Consider the following 24,796-nt stretch of genomic DNA (forward strand, 5'->3'; position numbering starts at 1 on the left):
TGTGGAACAGGGCGAGGGCTCAGCCGAGCACTGCCAAATCCTCATGGTGCTCGAGCCGTTGTCCCCTGACGGAGGATTTTTCAGGTTCACACAGACTGAGATGCAAACGTCTGTGTTAAGGCAGGCGTTGTTGGCATCACCTGTAATCTGAGCAGAGCCTGTGGGTTATCACAAGTATCTGACCAAAGGATAAAATTGCAAGAGGTTTCAAAAGTAACATTCCGATAGTAGCATTTCTTAAGCTGTCAGGGGTACGTGCCTTCCAAGTCATCTGGTGGATCGATGGGCCAAGGCCACTGTGTGAGGGTCAACAAGGGCAAGTGTTGGGTCCTGCACTTGGGGCACAACAACCCCCCGCACCGCTACAGGCTGGGGGAAGAGTGGCTGGAAAGTGCCTGGTGGGAAAGGACCTGGGAGTGTTGGTCAATGTCCAGCTGAATATGAGCCATCAGTGTGCCCAGGTGGCCAAGAAGGCCACCAGCATCCTGGCTTGTATCAGCACTAGTGTGGCCAGCAGGACTAGAGCAGGGATCGTGCCCCTGTACTCGGCACTGGTGAGGCCGCACTTTGAATCCTGTGTTCAGTTTTGGGCCCCTCACTGCAAGAAAGACCTTGAGGTGCTGGAGCGAGTCGAGAGAAGGGCAACGAAGGTGGTGAAGGGTCTGGAGCACAAGTGTGATGAGGAGCGGCTGAGGGACCTGGGGGCGTTTAGTCTGGATAAAGGAGGCTGAGGGGAGACCTTCTTGCTGTCTACAACTACCTGAAAGGAGGGTGTAGCAAGGTGGGGGTCGGTCTCTTCTCCCAGGTAACAAGTAATGGGACGAGAGGAAACGGCCTCAAGTTGTGCCAGGGGAGGTTTAGATTGGAGATCAGGAACAATTTCTTCCTGGAAAGGGTTGTCAAGCATTGGAACAGGCTGCCCAGGGCAGTGGTGGAGTCCCCATCCCTGGAGGGATTTAAAAGCCGTGTAGATGTGGTGCTGAGGGCCATGGTTTAGTGGTGGTCTTGGCAGTGCTGGGTTAATGGTTGGACTCGATGATCTTAAAGGTCCTTTCCAACCAAAACAATTCTGTGATTCTATGATCTGCGTGATTAAAGCCTTCGCTCTTTGTCTGAAACATCAGTACTTAGTGGATACGTCCTCTGAGCTCTTTCATATCTTTTGTTCTTATGGGTCATAATTATTTGCCTGTTCTCCCAGGCAACTAGTGATAGGACAAGAGGACACAGCCTCAAGCTTCACCAGGGGAGGTTCAGGTTGGACATTAGGAAGCATTTCTTCTCAGCAAGGGTCATTAGCCATTGGAAGGGGCTGCCCAGGGAGGTGGTGGAGTCCCCATCTCTGGAGGGGTTTAAGAAAAGACTGGACATGGCACTTAGTGCCATGGTCTAGTTGCCATGGTGGTGTCAGGGCAATGGTTGGACTCTATGATCCCAGAGGTCTCTTCCAACCTGACTGATTCTGTGATTCTGTGATTCTGTCAGCTGTTGCTTGTGTCTGCTTCTAATATACAAATCCTTTTGTGCTTTTTGATAGAACTTCATCAGTACAGAGGCAATTTGGCCTTTCTATGGAATAATCTCGTATCTTTATAATTTGATTTTCAGTTTATCAGACATCTCCAGAACTTGTTTGGGTTTCATTTCCTTGCCCTCCTTCACTATAAATACTTTCATGCGTAATATTCCTCTCCTAAGCTTGTCGTGTACATTTAGCCAGTACTGTGACCCAGTCCTGCTTGAGGGCATGGGAACTTACATCTGTGACACATTATCACAAATAATCGCTTCTGAAGTATGTAAAGAATTTTCATGCTTCTCTATTCTGTGTTACTATGGCACCTTTACCCTATAATGACCCCTCGCCCCCAGGCTGCTGTTTTGCAGTAATGTAATTTTAAATCCTGTCATCACTCTATGCTATAAGATATAAATTTAGTGATACTTGTGTCTGAAGAGTAGGCCTGCAGGAATGAAGTATTTTTAGAAAGCTAAGAGAAGTCGCCCTGTTACTTAGATTTAGGAAGTTAGGTAGGGATCAAGGAGGAAGGAAAGTACCAGTAGTGAAAAAGGATCAAGTCAGGGATTACTTGAGAACTGACAACATGTGTGTCCATGGGACCTGGTGAAACGCATCTCAGCATGCTTATGAGAGTCGACTCATGCCATTGGAAGAGCACTATCTGTTGGATCACATCTGGAGCACTTCATCCGGGTTTTGGGCCTGTGGGCATAGGAAAGGTGTTGCTAAACTGCAGCAAGTGTGTGGAGGGCTGCCACGATGGTTGGAGGCTGGAGGACTTGGTGCAGGAAGATGGGCTGAGGGAATTGGTCTTGTTTAGCCTGGAGAAGAGAAGGCTTTGGGGCAAGGCTACGGCAGGAGTTTCGGAGAAAGGGTTAGCAGCATTACCACACATAGGAGGAGGTTACTGAGAAGATGGAGCCAGGCTCTTTATAGAAGGGTGTGGCAGGAAGATGAGAGAGAACGGTGATGAACTGACATCAGAAGGTTCCAGCCTGATGGAAGAAGACAATTTTTCATGATTAGGGAAGCATTGGCACAGCAGCCCAGAGATGTTGTAGAGTCTCTGTCTCCGGAGGATTTCAAGACCCAACTGGACAAAACCCTGGTCTGCTCTGGATTCAGTGTTAACTCTGCTTTGAGCAGGAGGCTGGACTAGAGACCTCCTAAGGTCCCTTTCAACCTTAATGATGACTCTAAGATAAGAATAATAATTTAAAAAAATATTGAAACTGGCTGAAAAAGGAGGAATTATTTTGAGTGTCCCTAGTATGGTAAAGGCCAACATGATCTCCTGCATTCCCACTACCGACTTTTATTGTACCTTAAGCAGCTTAACTCTGCTAATACCACAGTGGTAGAAACCCACCCCAAAGAACCCCAAACCACCTTTCTGTGGACATGTACATGTCAATCTCATCATAGTCTTCGTACTCAAAAACAACAACTTTTGCCCCAAATTCTAATTTTGGGTGATATATCTGATGTGTTTTGGCAAGAAGGCAGATAGGCTTTTGACAGTTTGCCTTTCTGCTGTTTGTACTGTACGAAATAACATTAATAGGTGATGTTTTAGGCAGCAAATAAATTAACCATTCTCATGGAATGGATGATCTAGTAAATTATTGTCATCATGGATGTAGTATCTGAGTATAGAATGTATTTGGATTGGGTTTGTCTTTGGGAACATAAGAGTAATGACTCCTAGAACAGAAGTTATCTAACATGAACAGCAGTAAAATCTTCATAGCACGTCATGACATTCTCCCCACATGTAGGGAGGTAGTTTCGGGTGCTGACTAATATGTGCTAGTTTAATGAGCTTATATTTTCCTTGTTTTTTTTTTAAAAAGGCTTTTGTATTGGCTTTCCCGTAGAGTCATGTTGTAGCATAACTCCCTTTTAATAGTACAGTGACTAAGACTTCAAACTCAGCGAAAGACCTTATTTGCTGTGCATTTTTCAAATTCTGCCGCAGAAACAATACGACCTAAATATTTAATCAGGCTTAGGAGAATTGGCTTTTTTAATTGCTGCAGATTAATCTAGTTTCTCGGAGATAATACATGTGGCATGTATGTCTTCAAGACATTACTTTTTCTCAGTAACGTTAAAGATTTATAGCCTTCGTAAAATCTGGCATGCACTGAGAAGAAGATTATGAATTACAATTACTTAAACGTTAGCACTGGGAATTTTTCTTTTGAATCCTGTTTCAGACTAGGTTGTATTTATAGAGGGGTTGGTGAATACTGTTTTTATACCGCTTTTCTATACCCTGCCCAATTTCCGTGTTGATAAAAAGATGTTGGCCTGGTGCTGTTTGTGTTTTTCTCTTTGATATATTTATTTTAAAATTGCAGTTGACTTCAGTAGAGAAAATATCAACTTTCTGATTTAAATAAATAGGGCCGTAAGTGGCTTTGCATGTTTGGCTTAGCGCTGTTGTCTCGTTCAAGTCTGTCTTTAAAGTTTTGGATTAAAAAATTAATGTGAGCATATCACGAATTTCAGCACTTCTTATTTTTTATCTCTTATTTTTGCCTAGTGTTTAGTCTATGGTTTAGTCTTGTGTACACCTCTAGAATTACGTGGAGTTTGAGTTAAAAAGTGGAAGTGATGTGATCCCTTAAACCAAACCAATTGCAATGACCATTTAAGACATTGAATTTTCTTCAGACAAACACGAAAAACAGCAGGTTTGGAAGAATCTTTAGCAAAATCTCATTTGTTTATTGGTTTTGATTATCTATGTGTTACACACAAGGTCCTCGGGGGGCTTCCAGATGATCAGGGAGATGCAGTAAAGCTGCAGGTAGACATGGCATCCATTCATGTGGGGTGCGGCTCTGCTGTCACACGAGCAGCGGTTCAGCTCACAGCTAACCTCCACCTCCCCAGTGACTCTAAACATCAAACTCCCATTGATTTTAAAGTGTTTCTTTGATGCCCTTGTTTAACTGCTGTCCGTCAGAATACTTTTACCCATTGGGATTGTCCAGATTCTGTGGAAAGGAAACTTTTCTTTGCCTTCATCGAATCTGCACTAAATTACAAATAAATATAGATATATTGGGTTAATTTTTATAGGTATATAAAAATTATATCTTTCCCCTACATATGCCTGGGTGGCAGGCAGTGAAGAGTGTTACAGGAAGGATCTCTGGCCTCTCTGAGGTCAGAGTGATGATGAAAGCATTAATTTTAACTGCTGCTGGTTCAGACAAATCCGAAAAGCTCTCAGGCAGAGAGGACCAGAGCTCCAGGATTACAGGAGATTGATAAAAGCAGGTGATTCACAGCAGTCAAGTGCAGATGTTCACCTCTGAAGATTTATGAGAGCAGGGTGGCAGCGGAAAGGATGACTCCAGAAGCTGGGGAGAGTTACAAGGAAGAACAGTTTCCCTCTTGAGCAAATTTACTTTTATTTTTCTAAAAGAGTTTGGTTTTTTTTCTTTTCCTTTTTTTTTTGTCTCATTTGTCCAGACAATACTGAAGCTTCCTCCCTTCCTTCTCGTTTCATACCAGCTGCTGGGCGAGAGTAGACAGTGCCAGGATCAGGAAAAGAAACATTTTCATAGATGCCAGAAACTCAAGTAGTAGGTAGCCCTCAGTAGTAGGTAGCTCTCAGTAGTAGGTAGTTTACAGGTCTTTTTACAGATGTCAGTTCTCTATGCTGTCTTTTATAGTATCAAATTATTTTTGGTATATTTTTGTTCAAAAACATGGATTACTCATGGTTAGCAAATGAGCCTTTTCTGTGTTGGTTTTGGTGTTTTGTTCAGTGTTGGTCTCTTTCTTTCAATTCCTCACCCGCTATGTGTAGTAGAGAAAGTGAAAAACAAAACTAGAGACCCACAAAAAAACATCCAGGGGAGTGAACGCTCAGAGACTTCTAAATGCCACATTCTGGCTTCAAAAGGGTTGAGTTTGGTGCTTTGATTTGATGCCTGACAGTTTTGAGCATTTTTGCTTATTGTTATGTAAGTTTATTGTTATGTGAGAATATATGTATTTTTTTTATTTGAATAACTCGAGTTCACCTGGATTTCCCAGACTTATGTAGCCAGACACTCTACTTTTTAGCTATTAGAAGTTGACACTAACGATTTGTTATCAGAGTTCAAAATATTGATCAGATGACTTTTACTTTTTGTAAGAGGGAATTATAGTCTTCTTCTGGAGTGGGATTTTAGTACAGTATGAATTACAGTTTTGTCCTCAGGGTAAACAGAATACATGAATAATAAGCACACATACGCCATCAATCAAATGTAATGTTCTTTATTTTCTGCAATATTGCTTTTTTCAAATTTTTCAGTACTATATTGTAGCTGAACATTGCCTTTTGCTGTAAAGTAAAAGCGATATGCACCATAAAACATAGAGGAAACAAAAATTTCAGTAACATGTAACTGTAGATGTAGCCACTGCTGGAAAACAGATTTCTGGTGAATCAAGTCAGTCTGATTTCAAACTCAATATCCGCGATCAGTCAGTGAAAGTAGGATGTAAATTTTTCTTAATGTACATATCTGTTGAGGGATGTAAGCTTTGATTTTATTTAAGTTTAACTTAGAGGATTTAATAATGGAGGTGCTCAGTCTTTGATATGATGTAAGCTGTGCTGGTCATAGTGGCTGTAATGCAAGTTAGAAAACACGTTGCTTTTGGTATGGTTTTAAAATCACACCTTTCAGTAAAGAAGTTCAACTTTCAAAATAGGAATGGCCTTGCCCTTATTAACTGAAATGGTGGAAGGGAGGATTACAGAATTGCATTGGCCATATGGTATAAATACCCAAGAGGACTGATGATGCTTGAAGGTTGGTTTGGTTCTTTTTTTTCCACCAAAGTGTGACACTTGAAGTAGCACCTTGAGCCAGCAGCTCCGCCAACACCCGGAGCTGGCTCTGAAAGCTATCTGCCCACAGAAGTGGTCCCTCCTGTGCTCGGTCCCATTGGTGTCAGGACAAGGTGATGGCACCAACGCTGGCAGAGGTGGGAGGGCAGTGCTGCTGGCACTGTCTCACCCTGTGTCTTTCTCAACAGGGCACGAAACCTCTGGGTGAAGTTTTTGGGAAACTCTTCCTCCTCCCCTCATGTGCTGCTTTCTCATCCAGTTTGTCAGTTAAGCCTGAATGAGGTCGTCATGCTTTGGGGATCAAGTCTTGCTCTTCCTATCTATGGAGAGCCTTGATGGGTCAAAGATAAGTGGTAATAAAAGGCGCTCTCAATTTCTTGACAAAAGTCTAAGATCGAATGGCTGGAATGAGACCTAGACAGGCTTGAAATAAGGTACAATCTTCTAGTAACGAGGCTGGTAAAATGTACTAAATGGGACTAGTGGATTCATGACCATTTAAATCTTCTAAGTGGCATCATTCTAAAAGATGCTCTTTAATCTGGTTTTGGAAAAAATTCTGTGGCCTCTGTGGGCAGGCTCATGTGTTGAGGGTTCCCCTTGGTACGGGATCCTGTGAATACCGTTCTTTATCTTCTCCATCACTGGCCCATGGAGAGAAGAGAATAGCCTGTGTTGCTCAAAACATGCTGTGGTCAAAAAAAAAAACAAAACCATGACGGCTTAAGAAATTGCCTCCTTGCAGCTGCTTCTCCTCCTAAAAACAAGTATATCTGCAAATGAAGTGCCAAAAGGGATTGCATGTTCCTCAACTTCCAGACCAAAGGTAGGTGACTGACTTTAACCCAGTCGTGAATGCTATTTAAACTAAAGCAATGGGAGACGTTGGTTTGGATAAAGTCCTAGGCTTGGAGCCCTGCTGATTGCACCCAAAGATCAGCTGTTGGTGGCACTCTTTTCTGTCCTCTTCTTTGCCCAAGGTACATGAATAATTTGGCTTCCTAAAGGAGTGTTTTAACCACGTGTCCAATAAAGGGAATATAGAGGGATACCAGCCTGTGACATGCAGACGGTTGGGGTAGATAACCCATTGGCCAAGCTTCAACCTATGAAGCTATGAAAAGATGATTTTTTTATTTGGTAAGGAGGTTGGATCCTAGAGTTCAGGTATTTGTTGATTCAGGCTGCAGTAGGGGTAGCAAACAGTCTGGTCAAACTGTCTTGATGCTTGTGAAGAGCTGTCTTGCTTATCTCACAGTGTTTTAAGCTGCTTAAGGTACTTTCTGGAGGACTTGCCACGCTCTATACCCTGAGCAGAGTTCCCCTGTGAGCTGGGCTATCACACATATTTATTGTATACTATTGTATATATGTTCACTATAGTGAAATATTTTCTATGCAAAACCTATAATAATAGAGGTTTGAGGTTATATGGTGTATGTGCTTCGTAGTTTACCAGTGATGCATTTTGCTGCAGGTCAATTACTCTAATTAGTTTATTCTCCTTTCCGTTAGGAGTGAATAGACACAGGCAATATCTCTTACTCAAGAGCATTCAGAGTTGGTTGGTATGACTACTAAATATTTTATTGATTGCTCTATAGTTCTTTCATGGAAATGATTGTAGTTTGTCATGAAAAAGCTGACCAGGTCTTAGGTGTGTAACTCAGTTATGATAAAGCACCATGTCTGAGGAACTAGAATTAGCCACAGGAGTACACTACTACTGGAATCCCATGCTGTGGGAGCAGTGCACACTGATCAGTAATTGAGTGAATTTTTTCCCCTTAAAGCGAGATATGAATTCCCATGAAAATCAGTTAAATTTTATGAATACGTTTGTGTTTTTTTAATTATAAACTTTGTAAACCAGGTTCAGAATCATGCATTTATATTTTCAGGGCAAATGGAGAGGGGCAAAAAAAAGAAAAAAAGGAAAAGAAGGGGAAAAAAAAGCCCAAATTCTTGTGTCTCTGACGCGTGAGACTCGGCGAGTTCCCTTTGTGGTAGTGACAGAACCAGCGTATGGGCACAGGCTATCAGATCCATCTGTCTTTTGAAACGGTTGTTTTATGTCAAACTGCTCCATTGCTTACTTGGCATCTTCCATTGACTCTTGGCACAAAACCCAAGGACATTAAACCACGAATTAGCGTTCTTAAAGGCAAATACCTCTTTTTTCTGTTTTTTCTCCCTTTTACCCTTGTCTTTCAGTTATACCTGCCGCCACTTGCGGAGATATGTCTATGTCTTGGACAAAATGTATTTCCCCCACTCTCACTGCTCTACGCTGCAGCATTGCTTCTCGACCCTCAGTGACAATGGAGAGGAACTCTTGTCTTTAACTTGTTCTCACATTCTCAGATCCTATGCTTCCAGGTTATTAACCTCTGCTCTTCATTTACTGCATGCTGCATGCTCTGTGCCTGATGTGTGCATGTTGTCGGTAAACTGATGAATAATAACATTTAAAGCCTAAGGGGATGGTTTGTGTCTTTATGGCATCCTTGATGTGTGTCCTAAAAAGTATGGAGCCTAATAATGGTTTGGTTTTGGTTTGTTTTTATTTTTTTTTTTTAATTTAGAACACAACTTCTGAAATTCATATGTGGCCTTTGGAAGTTTTAAATGCTTTTTATGTTAGAGTAAAAGTATTTTAATCCTTTTCCAAAGCTATGACGTAAGAATGTAAGCTGTGATTCACAAAGCTTCCATACAGTTGTGTAGTTCGTTTGGAATTAGCGCAGAGATATGAGTTATCCATGTAAGTGTCTAATACTTCCTTGACGCCCATTATTTCCATAACATTACCTATGTAAATTTCTTTTCAAGAATGGAAACGATAGAACTTTTCCCTCAAGTTCAGTAAATTGTCGTGGCACTTAATGCTCGATTAAGAGCAAGCTCGCTTTTTTGATGTGCCTGATCAGTTTTGATTATACAGAAGAAGAATGGTGAGAATCCATCAGCCCAAAATGACAACATAAAATCCTTGTTCATGATGCAGAATTACAGATGCTCTACAGAAACTGTAAAATAGCATGGAATTTAAAAATAAATTCTACTTCCAACACCCAAATGTTTTCTCTAAGCTGTTTACTCCAAGTAAAAATTTAAGTTTTACTATTTCACTGTTGACACTGCGGATAATTGAATATATTAACCGAGATGCTAGAAGCTTTAGGAAAACAAGGGAAAAAAATTGCATGACAAAATTGATCAGAACATGGAAAGCATCCAGGGTGGAAATGCAGCTTCCCAGCTAAGCCGGCATACAACAGCAATAGACCACACAGTAAACATAAGTAAAACCAGCTTGATTGTCAAGGGAAGAAAATATGACATGCAAGCTGAAATAGTCTCTGTTTTGTACAAAAGAAATTTTATAGTAGTACATCATGATGGAGAGTTACACTGAAGGATCTCCACAGGAGATGAAAATCTAGCTGTCCCAGGGTCGTTCTCCAGATAAATTTGGAACAGGGGTACAGTATTAAAGTAGGCGAAAACTTACGCTTTCAAAGGCATTATTTAAAAATAATTAATAATGATGAGGGTAATCCACACCAAAGTCTTTTTTAAGATGGAATGGTTTACATGTAGGAATGATATCCTGAAAACAACAAAAATAGCTCAATTATTCCACCTTGGTTCAATGACATTTTGGTAATTCTGTACAATGGCAACACTGCAACGTTAGGTTGGCAAAATCGTCCTTGGGAGACCAAGTGCTGCTCCATGGATAGTGCCTCTTTCAGGTGACTTTATGGATGAAAATAGGCACTGATAGTCACAGAATCATAGAATGGTTTGGGTTGGGAGGGACCTTAAAGGTCATCTAGTTCCAACCCCCCTGCCACGGGCAGGGACACCTTCCACCAGACCAGGTTGCTCCAAGCCCCATCCAACGTGGCCTTGAACACTGCCAGGGAGGGGGCAGCCACAGCTTCTCTGGGCAACCTGGGCCAGGGTCTCACCACCCTCACAGCAAAGAATTTCTTCCTAATATCTCATCTCAATCTCCCCTCTTTCAGTTTAAAACCGTTCCCCCTTGTCCTATCACTCCATGCCCTTGTCAAAAGCCCCTCTCCAGCTTTCCTATAGCCCCTTCAGGTACTGGAAGGTGCTAGAAGGTGTCCCTGGAGCCTTCTCTTCTCCAGGCTGAACAGCCCCAACTCTCTCAGCCTGTCTCCATAGCAGAGGTGCTCCAGCCCTCTGATCATCTTCGTGGCCTCCTCTGGACTCGCTCCAACAGCTCCATGTCCTTCTTCTGTTGGGGCCCCCAGAGCTGAACACAGCACTGCAGGGGGGATCTCACGAGAGCGGAGCAGAGGGGCACGAAACACTACAATAACATGATACACCTTTTCATATAACAAGCGTGTGAAGTTTTTAGAGCAAAAATTTCACCTAGTTGGTCCCCATGCTGAAACTGATGGAGAAATGGTTTAGTGCTATTATTTTCTGAAATGGGACTTATGCATCAGTTGAGATAGCCTCTTCTCCCAGGTAATAAGTGATAGGACGAGAGGAAATGGCCTCAAGTTGTGCCGGGGGAGGTTCTTCACGGAAAGAGTTGTCAGGCACTGGCACAGACTGCCCAGGGCAGTGGTGGAGTCCCCATCCCTGGAGGGATTTAAAAGCCATGTAGATGTGGTGCTGAGGGCCATGGGTTAGTGGTGGGCTTGGCAGTGCTGGGTTAACGGTTGTGTTAACGGTTGGACTAGATGATCTTAAAGGTCCTTTCCAACCAAAATGATTCTATGATTCTATATATTAGAATATATCAGCCTGGGAGATTATAAAATCTCAGGTTTTCATTGCAGGCTATCCTTTTGTGACATAGGAGAAGGACAGACTATTTGAAGTAGCAATTGCTGCTTGAAAAATATATAGCTAGCAGTTTTTAGTGGCTAATTCTGTGTTGTTGTTCTGGTAATGATTAGAAAAGTGTGTGTTCAGGAAACTTGCCTGCATAAGTCTGTAAATAGCATTAAATACAGCGGCATAAACGGAGGTGTCAAAAAAAAGTGGGTTTTTGGTGAATCCGTGCAGCCATCCTGTATTAAGTACTGCAGTATTTTATCCTATGAACTGCCTGCTTAGAGAAGAGATGGAATAAATTACTAAAGACAGAGGGTAATTAATTATGGTTGTTTACAAAGCACGACTGTCCCATCCAGGCCTCTTCACAGGACTTGGTAAAGAACATAAGACTTAGCCCCGAGTAATGGCTGGTCTCTGACGCTGTCTTGATACCCCCAGATGATGTTACCTCTCCTCAGATGTCCCATAGATTTAAAGTTGTTTGGTTTGGTTTTTTTTTTGTGCATTATCATAGCATAAATATTGAGTCTGGGATTGTAATCTATCATTGTTACTAATAATAATTGTAATAATTCTGGTGTGGCTCTGTTATTTGTTGATTATTGCAGTAACCATGCTTCGTGGTGTGAAGTATGTTCTCCCTCTCTTACCATTATAGTTTCCTTCTCAATTGCATGTTCATCGTGTGATGTTTTAATGCTCGTGTGTGTTCCCTTTTTGTTTGAAACCTCTTTGGGTTGCAGTCAATCTCGGGGAAAATTGTTTTTGAAAATGAAACTGGCTTAGTGCGTATAAAGGCAGCTAACAAGCCATGATTTGTTTTGGGACGCTGAACAAATTAAGGACAGTTTTATTTTCATAGCCAGCTTGACATTGTGTGTGTGTGTGAAAGCAGGAAATATGGTTTTGCTGAGCCTTGTAAATTGAGTAAACATGTTCATGAAGCAGTAGAGCAAAAAAGAAAAATGATATGGATTTATTTGAATCGTTTTTTTTTTCCCAGAGAAAAAAAAAAGACAAAGAAATGTGGTGTCAAATTGACACAGTTGACCCATTGTGCATATCTTTTGTTACAGCAAAATATATCTAATAAGATTTTAATACAAAAGTGTTCTGGCACATTGTCTGAAGCCTGTAGAGGATAAGCTTTGCAACCGTACTCCTCCCATGCCATCAGGGTCGATGGAATTATGCAATTACGTTAGTTTAAGAATGCACAGTCTTTGTGGGATGAGGGCTTTGGAGGTTAGCTTTGAAAAAATCCTGCTAATTACTAGAAATGTTTCTGTTGCTGCAACGTGGTGGTGAAGTACTGCATCATTACCCAGTTGCCAGCTCCTTTTTTGTGTGAGCTGTGCTGGGGCATTGGGGCTGGATCCCAGGAACGTCTTTTGTCATGATATGGATTCCTGACCCGTCCTTCGGTACATGCAGGAATGGCGTCAGAGTATCATCCTTGAAAATAGCTAAAACATTTAAAATCTGACATATTTTCTTTGGCTTTAATCTGTGAAGGGAAGGTGGGGAGAAACATGAAGCAGATACGTTTATTATTGAATTGTTTTTTGCATGGATTAATGCAATATGGAGAAGTACATCAATTAGTATCCTTTAAAACGGGTTTTGACTGGTGTGGTTTCTTTTCCTCTGATTCTGCAGATCATCTTGAGCATTTGTTTACGTTCAGTTTTTAAGCAGTTAATATAAAAATCTCACCCTAAGTTAGTGCAAGTAAAATAGTCAGTACATCAGCCTTGCATGAGTCTCAGCTGGATAACAGAAGAGTTGGGTGTTCTCTCCAACATCCCCTTCAGCCTCCTTAAAACTGGTCCTTTTCTATTTTCTTGCTGTTTCCAGTTAAAGCACTCATAGTTATTTATTACTTTTGAAAATAATTTATACAATTTCTGATACTTGCTCTTTGTGATATTTTAAATATGAAGTGCCAAGTATTGATCCTTACTTCACTGGGAGCTTAATGCGTGAGAGCTGGTATTGAAAGTATTCCCTGTGTAAAGAGAATCAAAGCATTATTGAGAAATAGTAACAATTATATTATAAACATCCAGTAGGTGGGACAACATATAAACACAGAAATCGACAAGATGAGCAATATTATTTTGATTTTAATGATCGTTTAAATGGGAAGGTCTCTATTTGGTACCACACCTTGGGTAAATGTCTCTGCACATGAGTCTCTCACAGTGAAGTCGGTGCAGATAGATTTCCATCCACTGCAGTGTGTGAAAAGAAAAATGTTGTAAATTGGTGTAGGCAGATGAAACTGGTTGAGAATAAGACAATTTCCAAAGGTGACAAAAGTCTTACTTCTGTAGGAAAATTATTCATGAGGTTTATCTTGTAAGGGGCCCCAGTCACAGGACCTATTGAAAACCTTTATTGGTAAATAACTCTATAAAAATCTGTGAAAAGGAAAATAATTTGTGATGTAGTAATTGGACCTTCTCAAAAGGCTTTTTTAGTCTTTATATTTTTTGTCCAACAGCTTGCTTTTCTCACATTTTATGAATAACCCCACTTAGGTCATCAGACATGAAGATGGCAGACCTGTCCCAGGCAAGAAACAGCTTCACTTCATTTATCACTAAAGCAAACTATTTTTGGAATGATAGATAACTTAGTTTAATAATTTATTAATTTTTCAAAAGAAATTATATTTCTTCAATTAAAAAGTCTAAAAATCTTGGTAGATTTAAGTACTTCTTAAGAATAAACTAACTTGATACCCTTTTTTGCCAATACTGATTAAAAACTTATTTTCTGTGGGATATTTTAGTAAGATTCTGCATCTTGCTTCTACAACTGGCATCTGAGTGGTCTGTGAGTCTTTTCCCTTTTCCCTTTTCCTTCTCCCCTCTCTCCCCTTCCCTCTTCCCTCTGGAGATTATGCTTTTTTGTGACAATTAACAAAATTTTTCTCTTTGTGTGATGTTTTATGTGGACTCGAGATGTTTTATGTGGACTCAGTTCCTGATCTGGGATCACAGGTCAGGAAATGAGGGATTTTCTTTGGTCGCTGCAATAGTGTGGAACAATACGTCGCTGAAATCCAGCTCATTTTATTATTTTCATTTAGGGAAAAAAAAGGAAAATTAAAATTTCAAAAATTGTCAGAAGCCTGTTGAGTGAATATAATTTAATGTTTTATTGCTTTTTGATTGTGATTTTTAGTCAGCTGCTGGTAATTTTGTTGAACGGGTTTTTATTTTATTATGGAAGGATCACTTTACGCTCAACATGGAGTGACTTGGCCGAGGGGAATTGTTTATAAATAATTCTATTACAAGTTATTTGTCTTCATACTGCACAGCATATCGATCAAGAAACCAGTGAGATAGAAAATCAATGCTGTGGGTATTCAGTGGGTGAAAAATTGCCTTGGCTTGTAGGTCTCAAAATGCCGTTTAACTGGATGCTCATCAAGTGGGTGCATGTGTAGTGGAAACCCTCCATTGATTCAACTCCTACCTTATTTAAAATAATGTATCAAGAATAATTTTTAGGGAAGCAGTGATCAATGAAGGGGAAAGATTGCTGATATCAAAAAGTAGCCATCTAAGCCTGGTGCAAATGAGGTGTATTTTCATAGAGCTGGTAGAATTTCATGCACATGGGTCGTGCTCTTGGGATGAGAGGTCCAGGTAGCATTGACTTTGAAACGACTTGGAAGTGCTCTTGGGCAGATTTATGAATTTACTCTGAAATGATTTGGGAGATTAAGAGTAAATAAATTCTTGCTAAATAATATGCACTCCAGTAGCTGGAAATTGAAGCAAACCCAATTGAGACTGGTTCATTTATGTTTTTTTACACAGTGGATGAGTCACTGGAAGAGTTTAACAAGGGCTATGGATTTCCCAAGATTGGATGTTTTCCTAAAAGTCCAAGTCCAGCCACAGCTATTGGGCTTGAAGGAGGAAGTAGCTGAGGGGATTCCTATGGCTTGTGTCAGGCGCACTGATCAAAGTGGCTTCTTTTGGCATTAAAAATCAGATTTACAGGCAGATCGCCACGCAGGATTTTGGTGGTTTGTTTGTCTTACAGATTTCTTTAAAAGGCTGCATTTTGATTTCGATTTTTTTTCCCCGTTACAAGTGTAATCTTCCCAGGTACTATCCCCTAGGTGATGTGACACAAATAGGACAAAACCAGCCCAGGTTGCCAAAACACTGCGTTCTCATGAAAAAAAAAATTACATGGAAAAGGAAAAACTGCAAGAGTTATGTTCTGTCTATATAATGGACTTTATTCCTCCCACCCTGGTAAAAATTTATCACAGGCGTGATCTAGACACATTCTACCACATTAGCATGTGAAACTAAAACACATCTCGATCAGACGGAACGATTTTTAATTAAATGCTTATGAGCCCACGTTCCCATGAGATGAAATTGGAACGGAATTACTTTCACACATTTCCATTGTGGCAGTTATGTTCGAAGGCCGGGGGTTTTGGGTTCGTACGTAATGTCTGGCAATTAGTCAGGATTGGGGAGGGTGGCTTATGCTTTTATAAGTATGTAAATAAGCTATTGTTTGGAGACTAAAAAGAGAAATGTTCTATAACTTGCCTGAAGAGCTCAGGAGAATGCTAATAAAATGAATGTCAATCTGAATATAGTTTAATAGTTTATAGCTGAAAGCAAAAGGGATTTATGCTCATGTAAGCCCATCTTCTGCTTAGGCCAAAAAGCCTTGCTGAGGTTCAGCTCCTCTATAGGATCTACTCACTTTCCTAGGGTGCAAAATGTCACCTCTTGGGTGCAGAATGTCACCTTTCAGGTGCAGAACATCATTTTTCCAGTAGCTTTGCTAAGTCATTGGCACTGACAGCATGGAGTGCAGTGCTGGTATTCTTTGGTTTTGTCCATCTAGATGATGCACTGTTATCTGTTTTGGTTTCCCAGGCAGCATTGCATGAACTTTGGCTAGTGAAGGCAACTTAGTAAAATGTATAATTGTTGCCTAAATATAGAAAATTATTCTCTCAGAAAATAACAAACATATGTTACTGATTCAAAACATCTTCCAATTTGTCAAATTAAAGCACAGATTCTCACCAAAGCTATGTTTTGGCTTATGCAGAAGTCCTCATCATCATGAGCTCTAGTTGCAAATCAACAGACTGTGGCTGTGATTCCAGCCCTCATTATGTTCAGATGAAACTAGTGGAAAGTACTGATCGCAGCTAGAATTATCGCAGTTGGTAGTTGTGATTAAGCTGTTCCAACCAGAATGCCTGAAATTAAACATCAAAATGTATACTTCTTTTTTTTTTTTCCCTTGTAAATACTGAGGAGAATCTATATCTTGCTATTAATTGAGAGCTAAATGATAACCCATACACATGATGCCTAGAGAGAGATCTGGGTGTCTACCTGGAACTAGATAGTGCCTTAAGTACTAAAATAATTCAAAGAACTTTGCAAACCTGAGTAACAAATCATAGAATGGTTCGGGTTGGAAGGAACCTTAAAGACCATCTAGTTCCAACCCCCCTGCCACAGGCAGGGACACCTTCCACCAGACCAGGTTGCTCCAAGCCCCATCCAACCTGGCCTTGAGCACTGCCAGGGAGGGGGCAGCCACAGCTTCTCTGGGCAACCTGGGCCAGTGTCTCACCACCCTCACAGCAAAGAATTTCTTCCTAAGATCTCATCTAAATCTCCCCTCTTTCAGTTTAAAACCACTCCCCCTTGTCCTGTCACTCCATGCCCTTGTAAAAAGCCCCTCTCCCGCTTTCCTGTAGCCCCTTCAGGTACTGGAAGGTGCTAGAAGGTCTCCCCGGAGCCTTCTCTTCTCCGGGCTGAACAGCCCCAACTCTCTCAGCCTGTCTCCATAGCAGAGGTGCTCCAGCCCTCTGGGCATCTTCGTGGCCTCCTCTGGACTTGCTCCAGCAGCTCCATGTCCTTCTTCTGCTGGGGGCCTCAGAGCTGGATGCAGTACTCCAGGTGGAGTGATTCACAAGTACTCCAGAATAATGGTGGAGCAAATAACTTTACAGATGTCTCTTGGAGACAGAGATGTAGGTGATTAAGGGATTCAAATCCTGCCTATGAACAGTGGTGATGAATGAAGTTTTGGCAAAGGCCTCTGAAGAACAGAAGCAACGAGATTTATGTTGTTAATGTAGGAGACAAGACATAGTCTTTATAGGTTGGATGCAAAGTATCCCACTCCATAAAAGAGATAAAATTTTAGTTCAGCAGTAATTTTTAATCAATAAACCCAAGAATCAATAGTGCAGCTAAAAAAGGAAAAAAAAAGAAAACCTCACAGCATACTCTGAACATCGTAGGTGGCTTTTGCTTGAAATGTAATTTGGTTAGTGGGATATTGTGCAAAAGATGTGTGGCTGAGTAGTCTGCTGATTTGGGGCTGATTGTGAAAGCATATCTAGTTGTTCTGTTTGACTTCAAGATACTTAACGGTATGTTATTTTAAACGTGATGAGTCCAAGAGATAAAATATATATAGTAAAATTCAGATTTTTTTTTTCAGTAAGCCCAGACTGTCTCAAAGCAGATGTTGTGATATGTGCTGCAGAGATGTTCTGCACAGGAGCCACGGGGTAGAACTGCTTAGTGAAAATAGCTCAGAGTTTTCATTTTCCTAATTAATTGCAGCTCCAAGTAGCATGAGTGTGGAAAAGTTGTTTTTTTAAAAAAATCTTCTTTATTTAATATTTGATTCACAATATAAGTGATTAGAAGTGTCATCCTCATCGTTCTTCTGGAGTAATTCTGGGTGGTCTCTCAGCTGTCCAGCCATTCAACTTAAATTAGTGATTCTCCAGCAAAGAGGCAAGTGCCACCAGTGAGGTGTTGTAAGCACATTGTAGTGAAGGCAGAGCCCCCGAGCTGCTGAGTCCTGCAGACCTGGCCTGGCTCCCCAGGGGCACATGGCGGCTGCACAGCTCCCGGGTGGGACTGGGAGGAAAGGAGCTGGATGGAGTGAACAGGGAACGTTGCCAACTTGCTTAATGGAGGTGTAGCTGCTAAAGACTTGGAAACTGGCATCCGGATCCATTCATACTGATCTAAATGACCCAAAACATTCCAGTTTTGCAGAATTAGTAACACCAGAAGAACTGTTTCTTCTGTTCTTTTCATTTCCAGCTTCTAATGAGAACATCCAACTACAAGAACTGTCATTTCTTCTCACATTTTGGTATTGCCATTCCTCACCACAGCCTGTTTGACCAAGAAATGCAGAGGTGGGAAAAAAAATAGGAGGGGAGGGGGAAATTAGTCAGCTTCTTTTTCTAATCCTCTAAAGGACTGATTTAAGTTGTGTAAGGAGGTTTTGGATCCTCACTCTACAGCAGGATGTAGGGGTTGAGAGCTATGAGCTATTCTTAAGTGTTTTTGTTCTTTCGTGTTTGTAAGCTGAATTTGTGAGAAAACATTGGTGAGAATGCTCCCACTGCACCAGCCGCAGATCAGAAAAAGCAGTGGGAGAGGAAAATAAGAACAACCACAACTGGTTTCCAAAGATGACTAATCCTGGAGCCCCAGTGTAACCTCCAGGACAGTGATTAGCATTTGGCTTTTCTTCTAAATGCTGGAAAAGTTTTCTGGGGCATCAGCCTAGCTGAAAACGAGTTCAATACGTGTACACTAGTGAAAGAAGATTTTAAAGTTTCCACTTAATGTTCCAGCCTCACGTACTTGGTTACTTTTAATACTTCTAAGTGCATAACACGCAGTATCACAGCTCATCTATGGTCCTTATTAGTTATCAGAACACTTTATGCAAGAGGAAAATCGAATTTTGTAGGTAGGATAAAATAAGGTAGCTCTACATATGGCCTATCAAGCCAATTTTCGTGTCAGGAATAAAGTGATAGTGGTTTTTTGACTTCCAGTTGGTGGAAAATTCAACCCTTACATTCATCCCTTGCATGGATTGAAGTGCAGTCCAGCTTAGTGGTATTCCTCTGAGAAGTGAGCCTCAGAGGGACCTCCACCCTACTGAAGGTGAACCTCTACCCTACTGACTGTTAGACACCACTGAAGCTCTTGTTATGAGTTTGGTAGTGCACGGTCCTAACAAAGAGCTGTTCTTTCTTAAATTAGAGTTTTACTGTGAACTTTGCTGTGATTGCTCCTCAAGTTTTGCAGAATAGTTTTAAGATAATTCAATGTAGCTATTTTACTTTTCTCCATAGTGCAAGAAGATGCAAGTCCTTGGAATGGCTTTCAATGTGGTGTTCACCCAGAAGAAATTAAAAATTGGTGATTATAAAAAATATTAAAAAAATAAAACCAATAAGGTCACATCCTCCTGATGCTGCATTTTTCTAATTGATCACCAAGCCATCCTCTTGCTACTGCAGGATTTTACCCTAAACTATATTTCCTAATTTCCCAAAGTGCTTTATAGTGCAGCTGTGGCTTTGCCGAAGTTTGTACTTTGATTTGGTGTTCATTTCCAGCAAGCAGGTGTCCTTGCATTTTGTTGTTTGTTCCAACAGTGATAAATGTTTAGCCATGCTCATGGTAATTTCAAGGAGTCCTCGAGTGGCTGAGGTGAGACGGAACCTCTGGAGATTGTAGAGCTGGTTGTGCAGGTCTATGTCCAGTTGATTATTAATATCTCTAAGGATGGTGACTTCACAGACTCTCTGGGCAGCTTGTTTTAGTTTCCTTATGTTTAAATGCAGTTTTCTGTATTTCAATTTATGCCCATTTCTTCTTGTCCTTTCTCTGGGCACCACTGTCTGGTTTTGTCATCTTTACACCTTCCCATCAGATATTTGTACACACTGAGATCCCCTCGAACCTTTTCTTCTCAAAGTTGGTCAGTCCTAGGTCTCTCAGCCTCTCTTTGCATGTCAGACACTCAGTCAGGTAATCATCTTTGTGGTTCTTTGCTGGAGTCACTCCAGTATGTGCATGTGTCTACTACTGGGGAGCCCAGTGCTCCAGATAATGCTTCCCCAGTGCTGAGCAGAGAGGAAGGATCATGTCCCTTGGTGGGCTTACAACACTGCCTAATGCAGCCCATGGTGCCATTGGCTTTCTTTGCCGTGAGGGTGCAAAGCATACGTTCAACTTGATGTCCACCAGGACCCTTAGATCCTTTCTGGAAAGCTGCTTTCTAGCTGGTTGGCCCTCAGGGTGCAGGATCTGATCTTCCCTTTGTTGAACTTCATAAGGTTTCTGTTGGCCTATTTCTCCAGCCTGCCCAGGTCCCCCTCAATAGCAGCACGACTGTCTGGTGCATTAACCTCTCCTCCCAGTTCTGTATCACCTGCAAACTTGCCGATGGTGTGCTCTGGCCCACCAACCAGGTCAATAATGAAGATATTAAAGAACATTGGCCCCAGATTCAACACATGGGGTACACCACTTGTGGCTACCCTCCAGCTGGACTTCGTGCTGCTGACCGTAGCTCTCTGAGCCCAACCATTCAGTCAGTTTTTCTGTCCACCTAACTGTCCAATTATTTAACCTCAGCTTCATTGGGTTGTCAAAATTTGGCTTAATTTGAAACTACTGTGATTATCTTGATTGTACAGCCTTTCTCCTGTTTGTATAGTTGATCACATTTACAAATTGCTTTAGTAGCCGGAATAGTTTTGGCCTCAGATTAATCCAGATGACACGAGCAGGGTTGTGAAAACTCATCTTTGCACGCCTTTGGTTGTCAACTGGATAAATTTAAATTCAGAAAGATATTTCTGTGTGCCTAGAAAGCCATGTTGTGTCTCTTCTGAATATCCCATTGAAATATAGTTTGTATGGTCCCATGCTCTAGCTTTGTCATTTGTTTCCCGAGGTGGAGGGGAATTAACATCCCAATCCATAAGGGTTGTACTTGCTTTTTGTACAGTATAGAATAGAAAACTGTTGGTGTTTGCTTTACCATCGTGCTAATTCAGTTCTTGGAACTGTTTTCTTTGCTTTGGGGAAAACAGAGAATGACCTGGAACATCACAGAAATTTGTCTTTATAAAAAGTACATTTTGGGGAGGGCAGGTTTTTTTTTTTTTTAGGAATTTGGGGGGATTTTTGAATTGATAGAGGCAGAAAGAATTACACAGGGGAATAAGATGTATAAAACTGAGTGGGAGGTAAAGCACAAAAGCACAACCTCTTTTCTCTGTGGGAATGAGGTTAATTTCCAAATAAATCGAAGACAATGTAAATTTAATTACTGTGCAACTTGAGGGACTGGGACTTATAAAAAAAAAATAGCGTGTTCATTTTTAAGATGGAAAAATATTGCACAACTGCAAGTATGCTGAAATGAATCATTAAATCAAATCTGTATCAGTTTTCCCACCAATCCTGAGACTTGAGTGTGTTTGTCTGAAGGCGATAAAATAACCTCAGTAGTGAATAAGGTCATTTAGGATGACAGTGTCTGCGGGAAATAATGACCTTTTCCCTACTGGAAGAGTAACAAACAATAACTTCGAAGTGTTGCCTAAATAAAATCTGCTTTCTCTTGCGTAAGGGCTCTTCATGCCCATGTAATGTTTCTAGATCCTACCAGTAACGTCTGTAGCACCTTTTTTAATAGAAGAACAAAAATTTAAAAACCTGGCAGGCAGACTACAGTGAAAAACCATGGTTGGATTATGAAACATGGGTAAGACATGCTTTTTCGCTAAATATGGAAAGTATTTTTATAAAAGATGAAGGGACGGTCAAAGATGGAGCTCCTTGAGGATGCTGACAAGCCTTTTCCTGCTGTGAGCCGTGATGATTTTGATCGCACGCGTTTGTCATTTGGGAGAGCGGTGCTGGTGGTGGAGACAAAAGCTGGGCAAATTCAGTGCTCCAAACATTTTTCCTTCCTTAAAGGCTTCCAGATGATTTGTTCTGAAACTGTCGTCTTCCTGCAATGATGAGTAGTTTAGAGTGTTTCAAATTACAGAATCGCAGAGTCTCAGACTGGTTGGGGTTGGAAGGGACCTCTGGAGGTCATCTACTCCAACCCCCTGCCAAAGCAGGGTCACCCACAGCACGTTGCACAGGGTCGTGTCCAGGCAGGTTTTGAATATCTCCAGAGAAGGAGACTCCCCACCCTCCCTGGGCAGCCTGTGCCAGTGCTCTGGCACCCTCAAAGGAAAGTTTTTCCTCATATTCAGATGGAACTTCCCATGTTTCAGTTTGTGCCCATTGCCCCTTGTCCTGTCACTGGGCACCACTGAGAAGAGTCTGGCCCCACCCTCCTGACACCCCCCCTAAGGTATTTCTAAGATCCCCCCTCAGTCTTCTCTTCTCCAGGCTAAATAGCCCCAGCTCCCTCAGCCTCTGCTTGTAGGAGAGATGCTCCAGTCCTCTGACCATCTCTGTAGCCCTTCGCTGGACTCTCTCCAGTAGTTCCTGTCTTTCTTGAACTGGGGGGCCCAGAATTGGACACCGCACTCGAAGTGTGGCCTCACCAGGGCAGTTTAGAGGGGGAGGAGAACCTCCCTTGACCTGCTGGCTACACTCTTCCTCATGCACCCCAGGACACCATTGACCTTCTTGGCCCCAAGGGCACATTGCTGGCTCATGGGGAACTTGTTGTCCACCAGAACTCCCAGTCCTTCTCCACAGAGCTGCTTTCCAGCAGGTCACCCCCAGCCTGTACTGGTGCATGGGGTTATTCCTCCCTAGGTGCAGGACCCTACACTTGCCTTTGTTGAACTTCATGAGGCTCTTCTCTGCCCAACCCTTTAGCCTGTCCATGTCTCACTGAATGGCAGCACAGCCCTCTGATTTGTCTGTAATATATTTCTAAAAATGTTCTGTAGATACTGAAAACCACATAATGTTCTAGATGTATATGTGCTGTACTCTGGCGTTGCGTTTGTAACCGTTACAGGTCCTTCCTCTCTGTATTTGCACAGGTTGGTTTTCCCTTTTATGTTTTTTTTAGAGCCGCAGAATAAGGGGGAGAAAATCCCTGAACTCTCTAAATTTAGGATGCAATTTTAGGAAGGGCAGCTTTACTGTTCATAATAAAGATGCACAGGAAATGAAGCAGATGAAGGGCCCTGGCGTTATTTCGAAGGCGTACGTAGGAGTGGGCATGGGTGCTGTTGAGAGGCTGTAGCTACTAAGAAGAAAGAAAGAAAAAAGTTGAAGAACAAGAATTAAGAAAATGCTGTGGGCTGGCTTCCCAGGACGTTGGCACAGGACTTGTGCTGAGCTGGGCAAGGGCAGGCTGGGGCTTCCTAAAGCCAAATTAACCTCCATGTGGATTAACTGTAGCTTTTTCTGTAGTGAATTGAACTCTTAGAAATGCTTCATTAGCCCTTGTTTTGTGCAGCATCCGCTGCTGTTGGATTCTGACTGGTATTAACAGCCCTTAAAAGAAAATAAATTCAAATTAGTGTTCTTGGTAAATGTTTTCTTTCAATGCCGTGGATATTTTTCAGGATGAAAAGACCTATTTTTTATTTCCTATCTATTTTGACATGAATTTTCCTTTGCAAAGAGGTTTATTTATGACTGGCTACCTTTTGCAGGTTTATCTCTAGGTACATAAATCCACCGAAATTCAACAAAGAGGATTGATGTTGACATTATAGTGAAGCATGTAGACGATTTTTACTTGTGATATTTGTTTTTCAAGTACAGTGTTGTTATGCTTTTACAGGAAATGTTTAGTAATAGAGATTAAACTTAATCTTGGTATTGAAAAGTATTTAATATATTACATTATTTAACGTTACTCGGTATTTTTCGTGCGTTTTTCCTTTTTTGAAGTAGTAGTACCTTCATGTACTGAAAATTTTTAAGCATTTCAGTCTCTTTCAAAGTATCTATACCCACATGTCACTGTTATTTGCAGTCAAAAGCAATATTTCCAACAAATCTCTCTCTTGGAGGAAGTGTGTGTATCTGTGTGTATGTGCACGTTTGTTAGACCAAATATTGTAGTGTGAATTTTGAGTTCATGATAAAGTGCCAGTCATTTTTAATAGAAAGCTCTATTCTCTCTTCCTTTCAACAAATTTCATGTCCAACATGATTTATTCAGAAAGGAATATGTAAGTAAAATTTGAAAATTGCCTTGAAATTCTGTATTTGCTGATTTGAATACACTTGCCTTGAGAACTGAAGTTTGTGTACCAAGAAGGAACATGCTTCTGAATAACTGCCTGGTGAAATTGTAGGGGAACGAACAAACTGCTGCTCTGACGTTAGCTTTTTAGTAGTGCAACTCAAACTATCAATATTTTTCATGCCTAGAAATAGAGTTAAAACTACATTTTTAGAGCCAAAATCACTGAACAAAGTGGAGGTATTCTGCTGAAGAAAGTTGTAATACACTCAAGTCCATATATTATGTTTTTCACGCTTACTGCATTAAAAAAAAATTGCCTTGATCAATATTGAGATTTCACTTGAAGTTTAGGAAATAATAGATTAAGGTTGTCTGTGAAGCTTTAATTCAGCATCTTTGTTTCAAAAGCAAAATCACAGTCTTTAATTAAGTGATTATGTGTTGGTTTTTGTTCTGAATGGAGTATTATTCAATGCTTTTTTTTACGTCATCTTTGTTCCCTGTGTGACCCCAGGGCACACTGAGCACGTGCCATCTAAACTCTGTCTGTA

At 41.1% G+C, this 24,796-nt stretch overlaps 1 protein-coding gene across 4 annotated transcripts in view; it reads left to right on the forward strand.

Moving 5' to 3' along the window:
* DYM (dymeclin) overlaps positions 1-24,796 on the forward strand; it is a 254,432-nt gene that overhangs the window by 142,663 nt on the left and 86,973 nt on the right. For 3 of the 4 annotated variants that reach the window (XM_068422796.1, XM_068422795.1, XM_068422797.1), the window contains exon 14: positions 8,601-8,765. The exons of the other annotated variant lie outside the window; for it this stretch is intronic. In XM_068422796.1, the coding sequence (XP_068278897.1) occupies positions 8,601-8,765 (165 nt within the window). The remainder of the gene's footprint in view (positions 1-8,600; positions 8,766-24,796) is intronic. 4 annotated transcript variants of the gene reach the window in all.

The sequence above is a fragment of the Nyctibius grandis genome, chromosome Z (genome assembly GCF_013368605.1).
Source record: "Nyctibius grandis isolate bNycGra1 chromosome Z, bNycGra1.pri, whole genome shotgun sequence".
Taxonomy (NCBI): Eukaryota; Metazoa; Chordata; class Aves; order Nyctibiiformes; family Nyctibiidae; genus Nyctibius; species Nyctibius grandis.